General features: G+C 37.4%; 1 protein-coding gene across 1 annotated transcript; it reads left to right on the top strand.

Moving 5' to 3' along the window:
• Positions 1-1,810: 1,810 nt before the first annotated feature.
• Positions 1,811-15,758, top strand: LOC140171629 (uncharacterized). The gene is made up of 5 exons (XM_072194914.1): positions 1,811-1,879; positions 6,058-6,236; positions 6,850-7,250; positions 7,675-7,821; positions 13,284-15,758. Exons 2-5 carry the CDS (start codon positions 6,182-6,184, stop codon positions 15,756-15,758), a joined length of 3,078 nt encoding a protein of 1,025 aa, XP_072051015.1. The 5' UTR covers positions 1,811-1,879; positions 6,058-6,181.
• Positions 15,759-15,762: the final 4 nt, after the last annotated feature.

The raw sequence follows: 15,762 nt of genomic DNA, 5'->3' as shown, positions 1-15,762 counted from the left end.
TCCATGGTAACTACATACCCCCATCACTTTTTGGGAAATTCGCTTAAAGACCCATTCAGTGATCTCAGCAAAAGTGCAAAAATATTAAAATTGTTTATAAATTGCTTAAAAGTGAAGGATAAGTCATTCAGATCATTTGGTTTTTTTTTTTTAAAAAAAAAAAAAAAAAACGAAAAAAACAAAAAACAAAAACAGCAGTATTGACGAAGTTGAAGCCCCATTCAAATACATGTAGATTTAGATACTGTTACTGTCAGTATGTCGGGCTGCTACTCGGGCAGTACCGTATATAAAATGTCTTATTTTGTCTTAAATACACGGCTTTTGACTGAACCACTAGCAGGATATGTTATTTCATTTATACTGCATTTGAAAAACGGGATTTAAATAATAGGCCTATATGCCTAGTTAATTTATCATTCTTTATAGTTGTAAACTGTATTGTTCTTGTACTTTATTTGTATTATATTAGACCTATTATTATATAACATATCTTGTTGTAAGATGAATGTCAATAAAATCTGAATCTGTTAGCACATCTATGACAATGACAAAGATATCAAAATCTGAATTTTGATGATTTTTACGATCGGCCGATATGAGCAAATCACTGAATGGGCCTTTAAGTAATTGCAGTTTTGCCATGGAAAGTGTCTATCTTTCATTCTCCATAATAGCTAAGGGCTGCTAAGCCTTGCATATAAATCATATGAAGTGTAATACAAACTTGTAATGCAAGAAATTGATAAAAATAAAAAGTGTGAAAAGGGTCAAGTTTGGCCCCCCCCCCATCACTAAAAAGGTGCATTTTTGCCCACTCATGAACAAGAGCGTATATAGGTCACAGAAATATGCCGTGATTTACTTTAGTGAACCAAATATCAACATAAATATAGGCCTACTCTTCATGGCAATGCATAAATCATTTTTAAAAAACATGTAAAAATGATATAAAATGTAATCATGTTTTATGGTCAAAATTGGACAAAAATCACCAACACCCAAAAATCCAATGTATTGTGATATGATTTTGTTCATGATATATTAAATATAGGGCCTCATGTATGATTCTCCACACCAAATAATGAAGTTTCTTCTCTAAGAGCTTCAAAGAATTATTTGTGACTCATAGGGCCTACCCAAAATGTTGAAATAAGTGACCTGCCATGAACGGTTTCTGTTAAGCTGAAATACCAAACGAAACCCCGAGTAGGCCTATTTTGGCTGTTTAACAATAACATGGGGATCTATTGGCCGGGATTTAAAAGTCATAATTATTGCTCTGTTGACAGAGCTACAAACACAATATTAATTTTTAATTATTGAACTGAAGGTCTATTTTTAGGGATAATATAACATCACTGCTCTTCTCCATCTGACTCATAGCTCAGTTGGTAGCTAGTTGGTACCGGGAGTTGGTAGAGCATCGGTCCGGTGATCAGAAGGTCCCAGGTTCAAATCCTGGATGGAAAGTGAAATTTTTTCACTGGCTGTCATTTATGTATGTGGAGACTTGTGTTAAAAACCTTTCTCACAATATTAATTTAATAGAGAGCTTGCGAAATGGCGTTACTTTCTTTAACGTCTAGAGGATTATAGAGGATTATGTATTACCTTGGTTTTGAATACATAATCCTCTATAATCCTCTAGACGTTAAAGTTATTGTTAAAGTAACGCCATTTCGCAAGCTCTCTATTGTCTCAACGAACGACAAGAAAATTTCATGGGGCTAGCTATCTCCCTAGTCCCTGCTGATAAAGGCATTTAATAATAATATCAGTTTGCCCAGCACTAGCAATAAACTTTCTTGCGAACTCTCCCATCTTCGCACTTTCGAAAGTTCAGAGTTTTTGGATGAACTATTTCATCTAATTTCAGGTAAATATTCAACTGTTAGTGGTTATAGTAAAATACCGACAATCATTCGATTATGTAGTGTATTTAACCAGGGAAGATGACAAGTGTCATACGATGTATTGGGGATATTTTACCCCATCACTGGTCAAGGTCATCAAACGTCTTGCTCATCATCATTCACTGCACAAGCATGCATGAGGAAAGCTTCAATGGGCTTTAAACTTGTTGGGAATTTTTTTTCGGGATGTGTGTGTACATTGTAAAATCGTTCAATCATTGTCAATCGAACATGATAATGATCTCTGACCATCATTTTAAGTTTGTATATTTATAATAGTAATATATAATATTGTATGGGACTCACTACTAGTTTATAAAAACAAACCATAAAAAAATTGGTTTTGTTTATGTCTGGTTCCAATTCCATAGTTCCAATTCCATCTGGTTAGCAGGTACGAATAATTCCGCGTGAATTGAGACGTCGGAGCAGGTCAAACACAGAGGACTAGCCTACATACCGTATCCTACTATCACTCAAACAAGCAAATCTCTTCACAAATTCACTCTCACCTTGCGATCCTACATCATCTAGGTAACCCAGCCAGGCCCGGCCAGGCCAGGCTAACCTTAGTTAACACATTTGCTAGTCAGTCAAATTCGCCGACAATGTCAATGCATTTTTACATAGAAATTTAAAACAAGTGCCCGAAGAAAGAAACCTACATAAATATGTTTTCTATACTTCACTTGACCCAAATATATGATTTTTATGGTGATAAGTCACCCAGACATGGAATTTTAGAGGATTTGGATAGCATTTCCATTAAAAAAGCTGCTATCATAATGAGACTAAGATCTAGAAACACCCCGAAATGCCGTTTTGGGGAATTTTGCTAGCTGAAACTTTTTGATGAAAGTCAATCTTTGACAAGATGTAACTTTGCTACGGAAAGTGCTATGAAAAAATGGTTTTCAGTTTTGGCTTTGTTTACTCAAGGGCTTTAATTTGATATATAAAATGATGCAGTTTGATGGCAAATTTAAATTCACCTAGCATACCTACATCATCAGTTGAAACAAACATCTAAGACTAGTTTTCAAAAACAACTTTGTCATTCCTCAAAACTACAAGTAACTTCATTAACCCTAACCGTACTAAATCCTACAAAATACTACTTGATATATGCGCTGTTCGTGCATGCATCCCACGTGGTGTGATGACGCAATCGCCCTAAGTGATATATAGGCACGGTGTCGCTGGCCAGTGAAGCCCAAGACCCGTGGCAAAGTGTCGCCGATCGAGTGCTTGGCATGCGAGGGGTCTCGGGTTCGAATCCCACCCAGAGCAAACAACTTCTTTCCTTCTTTCTCTCTTTATTCTTTCCTTCTTTCCCTTCCGCCGCCAAAAAGCCCTTAGGCGGTTAGGGTTAATAAAAAATTGAAATCCTACTATTACCCGTTATTGAAAATTTTGTTCGATTTATGTCAACCAAAAGAACGCACAAGTCGAGTTGAGTTCCCGGGGTTGAGTTGTCCAAAATGGTAGCTCCTGCCTCCTAGTCACCTCAGATATGACGTCAGTATCAAGCTGCTTATTAAATATTCATGAAACCGACCACATCATCCATGGTCACAATCGGTGGATCGGATTGGTTTGGTAACCAAAGTGTTGGGGATCGCATTTTTAACTATCACTAAATGTTTCGGAATTGAGGTCGGCTAAAAAGTAGACCGTTTCGGGGACTGTAATTGGTGTAGATGTCACATTTTGAACAGTGAGCGATAAGTGACCAATTTGATGTTCAGCACTGTAAGTGTTTACCCTTACTCAGGGTAGGTTTTGTTTTCAACAAGATCAAGATCAGATGTCATCTGTTCATCATTCATGGTCATGTCATTTCATGCATATTGCTCAAAAACGCTTGCTTTGAATTTGCACACGACATGATAAAATGCATTCAAGGCTAGTGTCCAAAAACAATTTGCTTTTTGGTAGATCAGCATTGACATTTTTGCAATGTATGTTTATAATTGTGTTGATGCTCACACAAGAATTTTATGTTGATGAGTCTGCTATATCTTTTGGGCAAAGGTTGCCTATTTTGAACAGTTTTAAAATTAAGTTGAAGTGCAATTTTAGCAACATTTTTGGAGCGATCACCTGTCGTGATTGGCTGTGTTTACGTCTAAACTTCATTGCTTTGCAATTACGCAGTGAGTCGGCGAGTGTCATTCCTCATCGATTTGTACAAGATTTTGATAGCTCTCCACATTCAGCCCGGGCATTCAGCTGTCGGTGAGCAAATTCGAAGAGCACTTCTCAAGCAATGCCAGAAGTCCACCCCGGAGTCCACCACCCAAGAATTTCTGATTTTTATATTTGCATAATTTTCCTCTTCACGTGTATTGCCCAAAAATTGACGACATGTTGCTGTTGGTGTTCTCCCTGACTCAGGCTCAGCTACCCCTTCCTAGTTCCCCTACCTCCTTCCTTATGAGGTTTATGTGATCATATACCATAGTGCATGCAATTTCTGGGTGGAGTTCCTTTCTAAACATACTACTTTTACCGTAGTTTTCCAAGTAAAGTGTTGGATGCGAGCCGTAAGACCAATAGGCCTATTATGCGTGCCGACGTAGCAACCTTGTCTTCTACTTTTACTGTGGCTGTCTAGACTAACAACTCACAAGTCAAATTCACTTTGTCTGAATTCTAGACTCTTCATTTCAATTGAAGCATCTGTCGGTGGCATTTGTAAACTGTAATGGAAAACGCACTTTTGAAAAAAAAAGTCAGTGATTTGTTTGTTTTTATAAAGTTTAAATTTATTTATTTGTTTATTTTTTATAAAGTATAAATATATATTTATTTATTTTTTTATTTATTTTATTTTTTATTTTATTTTTTTTTTTTTTTTTTTTTATTTTATTTTATTTTATTTTTTTTTTATTTTTTATTTTTTTTTTATTATTATTATTATTTTTTAATGTTTTAAAAATGGCTATTTCCTTCTTTTTTTTTTGTGTGAGTGTTTTCAACAAAAAGGTAATTTAAATTTTCTTTCATTTTGTTTACATAAGATTGTGAACCATACTATATTTACTTCCAGGACTTTACACCAGTACCATTAAACCCATCCAGTATTGATGAAATGATTTAAACTGTTCAGACTCACTGAACAAACACAAAAGTGAACACATTTCTTTTTGATTGCACTCAAGTGATAAAACTCAAGGGTGCATAACAACAGCTACTTCATAATTGCTTGAGCACTCCAAGGATCTATTCTAATAGGATTTAGGCCTATTCCTCCTAACTCATCTCAGCATGTGACCTTTTGTTTGCCAGCAGGGTTGCCACAAGGTGCTTAACCTGTCCAGTTGGGCTAATTTTAAATGTCTTGTTGGGCTGCATTTTGCAAGTTGCACTTACTGAAGTGTGACCATGCTTTTTGATAGTAATTTTGCTGATTTTCACAGGTTTTTGAAGCATCAAAGCTGAGCGCTGAATTGTCTTTTTCCAAGTGTTATTACCACTTTCAATATTGATAGATTTTTAAGCCTGTGCTTTAAAGCAGGGGTAGCGTTAACCCCCGATCGGGGGCCGGGGGTGAATGACCCCCTAAATTTAAAAATATTAATTTTTCACCCTCCATATATTGTGAATGTGCAAGCTCGGGGTGAACTCTGACCCTCTACTTTTGGACCTTACTCCTACCCCTGACTACACTGCAAAATATTTTTCACCCCGAGATTTAATTTTCACCCCATGTATTTGGATTTTCTGCAAGCTCGGGAGTGAAAAACACGGGAAAACAACCCCCGACTTTCGGGCCTTAATGCTCCCCCTGCTTTAAAGCATGTGAAGGCTGGCATACTCAATCAGGTGATCATCCCCCAGTTGGATAATTTATTTATTTATTTATTTCCTGGACTGGAAATTGGGCTGCCACCATCACGGTATGGTGCTTGCCACACCTTTGGTCTAAAAATTGTGGCAACTCTTATTTGTATAATGTACCATATAAATCAAGTGGTAGGCAAAAAGCCAGAATTAATTGTATACAAGCTCAGTATTTCATTGCAGAGCAGTGTTTAATTCAGAACTTTTTTTACTGACAAAATTAGGGTTGCCCATCGCAAAATAAAAGGAAAATACATTCAATTACATTCAAGGTAAACTTATTTCTTTTTTCCAGGTTACCTATCAAGAGGAAACTAGCACAACTTAGCACAACTATTTACTTACCACCTATTCCAGGCATTGAAGTTTTGACTATGATGAGGAATATGTCAGGAATGTGAGTTGTGATAGGAATCAAGATGAACCGCAATCGCTTTAAGTACAACAAACCAAAATCAAAGAATGGGTCTCGAGGTAAGTATTTCAGTATTATGCACTTACAGTCTTACACAAAATGAAAATGATAAATTATTTTGCAATGTTTTAAATTATTCCTATTGAGGTGCACCATTTATGATAGATGGTTGCCAAGTATATTATTGTCGCGAAGTAAACCACGCAGACAATGTGGACCCATCGTTGTTAAACGGTGATGAACAACGGTGAAACATTATTGAATCCCTAATTCACTTTTCATATGAGCACTAAACACATACCAAAACATGTCACCATTGTGGCCATGCATGGTTCCATATATGCATCCGAGGCGGATTCCAGTTGGAGAAAACAAGTCTTGAAAATGAATACAAAAAAAATGTATGCTCATACAAAAGTAGTCACTATACAATTGAAGGGATTATTGTTCTCAAGTAACAGCAAACATTCAACTCGGGCTAGATTTCAGCTCAGTTCGATTGAAATTAGCAGATTTGTTCAATTCCAATTTGTTGATTTGTTCACGACTTTTAGTGACATGCAGTCTCATTTACTGCAAAAACATTAAACATCATGCAGCTTGACATTTATTCCGTACCCAAAGTAGCTCAACATCAACAAGTACTTAACTAAGATTTCAATTTGTTTCCAGGCTCCTGGATTGAAGTAAGGAGAGGAAATAATGACAATGTGAAGCTGATTCAGTCCATCAAAGAGTCCTGCCTCAACGAGCAGGCACTATGGCAAAACTACCAAATCGCATCAACTAGTCTGTATAAAAGCAATAAACTGCAACAGAACTTTGCTGAGAAGGAGAAGGAACTTGAAGGACTTCTTAAGGAGAAGCCACAGCAGACATTCGCATTTGGGTTGGTTCGGACAAAAGTGCATGCCGACGAAATCTGTGAGACGAGTGCGTTCCAACGATGTCAGGTTCTTCATGTGCCTTTAGGCGATCCATCCAAAGGGGTGAATGTAGTGAAGCATGCTGATGTACTGATGACTTATGCATTTAAGAAAAGATGTACAAGACCATGGCTCATTGTTTACAGAGTAAGTTGAAAAAACAAAAATCTGATAGAAATTGATTCCATGTAAGTTCTAATAAGAAGTGACTGCTATTGGCAACCGGCGCTAGAAGTAGTTCTACTGCTGATCTTGGAGTTGCCAGTTGGGTTTTCTTGAACCTTGAAGGGATTTTCTTGAACCCTGTTCTAGAAACTCATAGAATATGTGAGTTAATTGGTACTGGCTTTCATCTCTGTTCGTGGTGGTGCCTCTCCTCTTTCTTATTTCTATATCAAGTGTCAATAAAGGCAAAAGGTGCTACTGAAACATGCACAAGTATGTACCATTTCTGGATCAGGTACTAAGAACTTGTCGACTGAATTTACTTTTCCGATCCTGGTGATCATTTTCATTTACATTGCACATTTTTGGGCATAACATTTAATTCTGCTCTCTTATTGTTTCTCAGATCATGGTAGGACGCAGCAAGAATGTGAAACCCCGCTTTGTGTCTCAAGCCCCTCAAGTCAGCCCCACACCAAATGCAGACAGCCATCTATGCAAGGAAGTGGACATGAAGTCAGAGCTTGTGTGCGAGCAGCTTAACCAATCACAGGTATGTGTAAGCCCGGTCAAATCTTGTGTTGGGATTGGAACCATTAACAGAAAATGTCATACCCACTTACATTGAATTTTGGAAACAATGTAAGCTTTAAGGGGGTACTAACCCCTGGCCAATTTTGTGCCTATTTTTGAATTTTCTCAAAAATTATAGCACATTGGTGACAAGTAAGATATATATATTATAGGGGCAAGGACTACAACTACTGCACTGAAAATTCAGCAACTCAAGCAAGTAGTTCTTGATTTATTGATCAAATATTGGTTTTCCCTCATTTTAGACTGTAACTCCACAACTGTTGTCTGTTCTTAAAAATAAAATGTCCAGTGCAGTAGTTGTAGTCCTTGCCCCTATAATATACATATCTTACTTTTCCCCAATGCGCTATAATTTTTGAGAAAATGCAAAAATAGGCATTAAATTGGGCAGGTGTAGTACCCCTAATGAAAGAATGAAATAGCTCTGAAATACATTTGTATGTGGGTGTTTATATAAATATGGAGGCCAGTAGTAAAACATGGGCCTTGTTTTGCATTTCTCAAGATTGTAGAAAAAATGTAAAAGCCTGCTAATTTTTTTTTCATTGCATTTAACTAATATATATTTATACAATAAATCAAGACTTTTTTTTTTTTTACTTCTGTTGACATAGTAGAATTTTACGGGCGAAAAGTAATGGAGTCATCATGTTTTTTGTGAAAACAGTGTGACATGAAAAGAGACATTTTTAAATTCCACATTTCCCCATATAATAATTAAAACCTTACCTTGTTTGCTATGGAAACATGAACAGAGGTCCATTTTTTATGATTGTCAACAAGATTTTATCAAATGTTGTCAAGTTTGTGTTTTTGTTTTTGCCGATTTCACACCACTCCGTAACATTTCGTGTCAGCAATGTTACGGGTGTGAAAGAGTTTTTCAATCGGTCACCAGTTTAAAACGTAAGCTTTCTGTATTGTGAAAGTTGAGTTTTGAAACAAATATGACAGTACCTTAACTTAAAAACATATGGAATGTGCCTGTAATCCAAATCAAATAAATATTCAATGATAAATTGAGATTTTAATAACTTTGGTGTCACTCACTTTCGTTCGGAGTGAGATTTTCTTATGATGTAGAAATGTAAACATTGTGTCTTTATGAATGAAAGTCACATGATACACAGGCCCGGATGATGACCTCTTACGACCGTGTGCAAAAATACCCACGTGGAGACAATTTTTTTTTCACCGCGCTTATTGCCTTCGTGTCGAAAGCGTTACGGGTGTGTTTGTGTTACGGGGGTGTACAACATTTAACGTGTGTTTATTGTTTTGTGACGTTTCTAGTGATAAATTTGAATTTAATTAGTTCCAAGACTTTAAACAAAACGTTGTAGTGCATTGAAGTAAGAATTACTCGAGAAAAATCGCAGAAAGATGTCACATTCCAACACACGGACTTGGTGTCAGTGTTACGGTGTGGCCATTCTGAATTTTTCTCAGGCTATCCCTTGACAAAAATCTTGGAAATTTCCCTCCATAATTGTTTTTATAATGATCGAATAACTCATGCGATTCGACTCGCAGAATATTTCTGTGAAACACCATTTTAGTACGAAAGATCATCGCCGAATACGGACTAGTTGGTAACAGAAAACTTCATCCGTAACTGAAATTGGCATTAAACAAATCTCATAGTTACGGCGTGTTCGATATGAGCTATTTTACAGTGGTTTGTGTAGAGATAAATATTTGTATTTGTGTATCAATGCTTTCTCGTTCTATTTTTATTAATATTGAATGAAATGGGTAATGTATTTGTCTTACTGTTGGCCAAATGCCCAAGTTTCAACAAATACAGAGTTTATTTATCACGCCGTAACCTTGACCCCATATCGTTTTTGGACTCGACCATTTGATAGCAGAGGGGTGTGTTTGTTGTCAAAACATGGCGATAGGATGGGTAAATTGTTTTGCGTGCATAGAAACTGCACTTTTTTTTACAAAGCATTGATAATTATTTATATTATTTATTTATTATATTTATTACTTATCATGTTTATGTTCAAATAAGAATATTTGCTTTTCTTTTAATCCAATTTGAACTTCTAACATTTTGTCCCCCCCCCCCCTTTAGCTTCATGACAATTCAACTTTCCAAATCCATTAGTTTTCTTTGCATACCTGTTCAGTGTTCACCATGGTGGAAAGTTGCACTTTTTGTAGTAAACAACTGCACAATATTGTGCTACATTGATAGCTATTTAATTAATTAGACAAATATGATATATAATGCAACGAAAAAAACCACCCTGTTTTACTTTTATGGGCGGGCGGACCTTTCAACTTCAAGTAGGGTCGGTTGGGCAAAATTTGTTTTTTTTTCTTCTTTGAAGCCAAAATTACAATACCTGCAGAAGGTATAAGTATAGTTTTAGGTGGATTTTATCTTTCCATGTTAATGATTATTTTGAAACAAGTGTTGAAATATTTCATACAAGTTATTATAGATAGGCCTAACCCAAATGTGGTGTGTTAAAGGCTCCGTCAGTTTTGATCCCAGCCTCGCCAAATTCACACACGGGATGCAGAAAAATACGGGGAGTGTCGTAAGCTACCTTCGGTTGAAATCGGAGGTCAAGGTCAAAGGTCAAATTTTAAACTTGGTCCGATTGGGCTGTAATTCATACAGGAGGTCAAGGAAAATACGGGGAGTGGCTTAAGCTACCTTAGGTCGAAATCGGAGGTCGAAGGTCAAAGGTCAAATTTTAAACTTGGTCCGATTGGGCTGTAATTCATACGGGCGATCAAGGAAAATACGGGAAGTGTCCAGAGCTACCTTCGGTCGAAATCGGCGGTCGAAGGTCAAAGGTCAAATTTTAAACTTGGTCCGATTGGGCTGTAATTCATACGGAGATCAAGGAAAATATGGGGAGTGTCCTACCCTACCTTCGGTCGAAATCGGAGGTCGAAGGTCAAAGGTCAAATTTTAAACTTGGTGCGATTGGGCTGTAATTCATACAGGAGGTCAAGGAAAATACGGGGAGTGGCTTAAGCTACCTTAGGTCGAAATCGGAGGTCGAAGGTCAAAGGTCAAATTTTAAACTTGGTCCGATTGGGCTGTAATTCATACGGGAGATCAAGGAAAATATGGGGAGTGTCCTACGCTACCTTCGGTCGAAATCGGAGGTCGAAGGTCAAAGGTCAAATTTTAAACTTGGTCCGATTGGGCTGTAATTCATATGGGAGATCAAGGAAAATATGGGGAGTGTCCTACACTACCTTCGGTCGAAATCGGAGGTCGAAGGTCAAAGGTCAATTTTTAAACTTGGTTCGATTGGGCTGTAATTTATACGAGAGATCAAGGAAAATATGGGGAGTGTCCTAAGCTACTTTCGGTCGAATGCAGGGATCTCATTTGGTTGCGATCGGTAAAGGATTGGGCTCAAAATCCGCGAAAATGTGCATAATTTTCATAAGTCAGTGACCATGGTATAAACAATTGCACTTGCTGCCTGTGTTCTATAAATAGCTCTGATACATTCTGATTCATGTACTTGAACTTGGTAAAATCTATATTAAGCCAATGTCTTCCACTGTGGGTTTTGAAGGGTAAAAGGCTCCGTAGCATACAGCCATACGGGTATACCTCTAGTTAGTATAATAAAGCAAACTGTTGTTTTTATTTAAGTTTCTACATCAACATTACAATGTTTAACAAGAAGCTACAAGATATGTCACTTGCAGAAAACAGCAAAATTAAGTTTATTAACCACCTGAATGATTCAGTTCTACTTTGAATAATATCTTGAGTAACATGATGCTGTAACATTTTAACTTCTCTAAATGTCTTTCAACTTTGACGCATCAAGCCAACCCTCCTCACTAAATTTAAGGCTTGGTGTCAGTGTTACATGCGAAATGATAAGTAACCATACAATAGTTAAAATTATGTATAATGTTGCTCAGTCAGAAAATAGTCTTGTGAAAATAATTCCCTGATGTGGTTACGCATTTCCTTGCATTCTGTGGTACTACATTGTACTTTAATGTCAGCGGTACTACTTTGGTGTCAGCGTTACAGGTGTGATTAAAGATAACACAAGATGTAATAGCTTGGCTTGCTGAGAGGAACCATAGTCAAACTGAGCAAAATAACTACATTTATCAATGAGGAAAATAAATCTTTGAAGTATTCAACTATTCTGAAATTTAATCAAAGTTAAATAGTGCAATGTACATCGATCTGTAGAATAAATATTTGGAAACTAGAATAAATATTTGGAAACTTATATCATCCCCAGGTAGAAGTTCTGGCCACTTTGTTTGTATTTTACATTATTGAGCATGTTAACTAATATAATATTGTTTAGTTACACATTTCTCACATAATATTACTTAGTTTTGGACTTGCTATTATAATAGGTAGTGTAGATAGATAGCTTATGTAGTTCATGATGTCACTCTGTAACAGTGACACCAGTGTCAGCGTTACAGGTGTTAATGTTTTTTAACATTGAGCATTGGATATATTTATGACATTGTAGTAGTATTTTGAATCTTGCCAATCACTAATGAATGCATCCTTGATTATTAAACTTCTTTTCAAAGCAAGGATAATACTTTGGTATACATTACAGTAATTTTGAAACATAATTGCCCGAATCGGTCGTAATTTGACAAAATATTGGGACATTAAGTTCTCATTTTTCACAAGTATTGTCAAAGGATTAAGGATCTTTTTTTTCCAAAGTAAAGATGTCGATAACATTTGTTAAAAACCAGCAAATCATTATCATACCTCAACTATACATTTGTTACAGCTCCAAGACAAATAAACAATTTGGTGTCATTGTTACAGGTGTTAATTTGTGTCTTATGTCTCACTCTATTGTGTTGCTGTCCAAATAGGGATTATGTTTCATTAAAGCGGATTATTTTTTGTGAAATATGGGTCTCAGGGTGTAAAATAATGAAAACAAAATTCTCATTAACCCAATTTGAAAATTTGGTCCCAATGTCACACTCTGGCCTCCATATTTATATAAACACCCATGTACACATCTTAACCCTTATCCTCGCCCTAACCCTAATCATATCAATGACTTCAAATAAATTTTAACCCTAACAAACCCAAAACTGAGGTGTTGTAGATTTATGGCAAAACTTGTTAGTTCACACTGATGAGAAATTGATTAACTTCAGAATGTTGCTCTCTTTATGTAGTGGCGCTGCATAAATGCTTCAAATGTAAATGTATTTAATAGTAGGACCTGTAGGTTTTATGTCAAAAAGACACAAACAAATTTTCGTAAATCTGTGAATTTCAGATAAAACTTTTGGGAATGGTCATCTGATATGAATATATGCTTTTGAATGTGGTATCTTGCAGGGATTTGTATTTCTTTTCTTGAAGAATGTGTAATCAGTTATTTTAAAAAGTATCATTATATTTTCTTTTTCTATTTACAGATATTCCTCTTTGAGTTGGATAGCAAGGGTCGTCCAATCAAACATCCAAGGCACTGTCTTCCATATGCAGTCGTCTCCTGTAAACAGAGAGAAGTGCCTCTTCCACTAACTCTTCCAAACTCATCTAATCTGAGACAGAATGCAAGGAAACCAGATGACGAGGCTCCACAACAGAGCACAAGATCAGACTCTACAAGGCAAGAAACCATCTCATCTTTGTCACAGGAAGAAGGCGTTGCACTCTCAAGATATCTTGAAGAAGAGTCGTTGACGATAACAGATATTGACTCAAATCAACTAGATTCAAAGTTGAATGACATCAAGAAGGAGAGAGAGGATGTGATGAAGAAATTGAAAGCGATTCAGAGCATGAGAGAAGCGCTCACGTCCGGGTCGTGTTCCTCGGGGAGCGAGCAAGAGATAGATAAGGCTTTGAGTGAGATCAGAGAAAGCTCTGGGAAAGTAGACAGGAAGATTGCACGCAGTATGAGTAGCAGTGCAGATTCTAAGAGTTATGAAAATGAGAGAAGTAGCGATTGTCTTCCCTCCAGCCAAAGTGGTAATGCAGTTGGCGGAAGACAGGAGCCGGCTAGAAGACAAGAAAGAATTGCCTCCACAAGTGGATGGCGAGATCCTTATCATTGGACTCCTTACCAAAGAAACACTAATGATGCAATGCAATGTAGCAGTGCACAAGGACGAGAAAGAAATCATGAGTTGGACTATTACAATACTGATGAGCAATCGGAAATGTTCGATTTAGAAGAGATGATTTATGCAGGGAAAATACCTGCGCAGAAAAAGACAATTTTAAAACCTCCAGATGATTATAAATCGCCAGGAAGATTCCATGATGATGTACTACAGTTACCAAAACCAGAAAAATATCAAAGTGATGAAGAGAACCAACCATGCCAGATGCCGCAACATGATGACAAAGACAAGATGCAAGCTATGATTGGTTCTGATGCTGAAAACAGGAATAAACATAGTTCCAGTCCTAGTGTTAGTACATTCCACCAAGGAGGAGTGCCAACATCGGAAGTTACTCCTCAGGACTATAACAGCTCTACATTTGAAAGTAGTAGTGTAGCTGGAGGGGACAACCAGCTCACAAGTAACATTCAGGTCCAAGATATGGACATTGATGAATCGAGCCAGTCGTCCAACTCACATGGATCGTATGGCAATCCAAGCACCATAGCGACGTATCAAACGATTAATCCACCTGCCTTTACCTCGCAGAGTTTCCCAACAGTGTATTCATCTGTGAGTTACAACAACTCATCATTTGGCCTCAGTTATACCAACTCGACATATAACTCAATCCCTCAGATGCCTCAGATGATTGATGTCCCTCCGATGCCTCGTATTGATGTCTCTCCGATGCCTCGTATTGATGTCCCTCCGATGCCTCGTATTGATGTTCCAGTAATGTCCACAGTACCATACAACAATGCTGCATCAGCAATATCTCAGGACTATAGCAACTCTTTTAACTATGAGCCGTCACATGAAGGTGCTCAAACAAACTTGAACATATCTCAACAACAGTACAGTACTCAGGAACCACCCAACTCAGATCCTCTTGGACCCCCTGGTATAGATGTAGATACTTCCTACCAGCCTCCTAACAGTACTCCAACCTCTTCATCAGGGAGTGATTTCAGTTCAAGTAAAGTCGTATCACGAGGTGCGGATGGAAGGCTCAGATTGACACCTCAATCATCTCAAAGCCCTGTAGAAATGCCTAACGTAGTTTTTAGAAGACCACCTTCACCTGCCGAAGAGCAGTTCCCCGAAGGCACAATGTCACCACCAGGACCATATGTTCCTCATTTTGAGTATGAAAGCAATTTGATGCAACCAGAGACTGCTCTTGAGGATTGTCCACCTGCTAAGGTGACTGCTAAGGTGGGCGCATCAAGTTTATCTGATGGCACACATAGTGCAGTTGAAGCCCTTCAGAAAGAACTGATGGACTCAAACAATCCAACACGAAAGCTTGCTCTTCAGATGGTTATGAATACACTACTTGCTAAAACTGCAGCGCCACCAGTAGAGGATGCGATCAAGCATAATATGGCCTCTATGCTCTCATTAACTCGTAAACTAACTTCTATGCAATCTGCATATCAAGGAGATGTTCAATCAAATGCAAATTTTCCTGTCAAAATGTCCTCCGATGCCAGTGTGCCAAAGTCTAAAGCAAAAGTGGTGAAGATGTTTCACGGGCATCCATTGATCAAGAAGGGGGCCAAGAAACCACCTCGTACTATATTATTAGAGCAGATGTCAAATGGACCGCAGCCTGTTGATCCAAGACCTGCTCGCTCTAGTTTATTTGGAAGAAAATTTGATGTGTCCTTAAGCATGGTTCCTTGGGTTAAATCTGTTTCACCTGTAAAGAAGCAACCCAAAGTTACAGATCACAGGGAAAAGAATCAAGAGGGCGCTCTAGCCTCCAAAAAGTGAGGGA

This window comes from Amphiura filiformis, chromosome 15 (genome assembly GCF_039555335.1).
Source record: "Amphiura filiformis chromosome 15, Afil_fr2py, whole genome shotgun sequence".
Taxonomy (NCBI): domain Eukaryota; kingdom Metazoa; phylum Echinodermata; class Ophiuroidea; order Amphilepidida; family Amphiuridae; genus Amphiura; species Amphiura filiformis.
The sequence above is the reverse complement of the archived record's forward strand: the minus strand, read 5'-3'. Positions and strand labels throughout refer to the sequence as shown.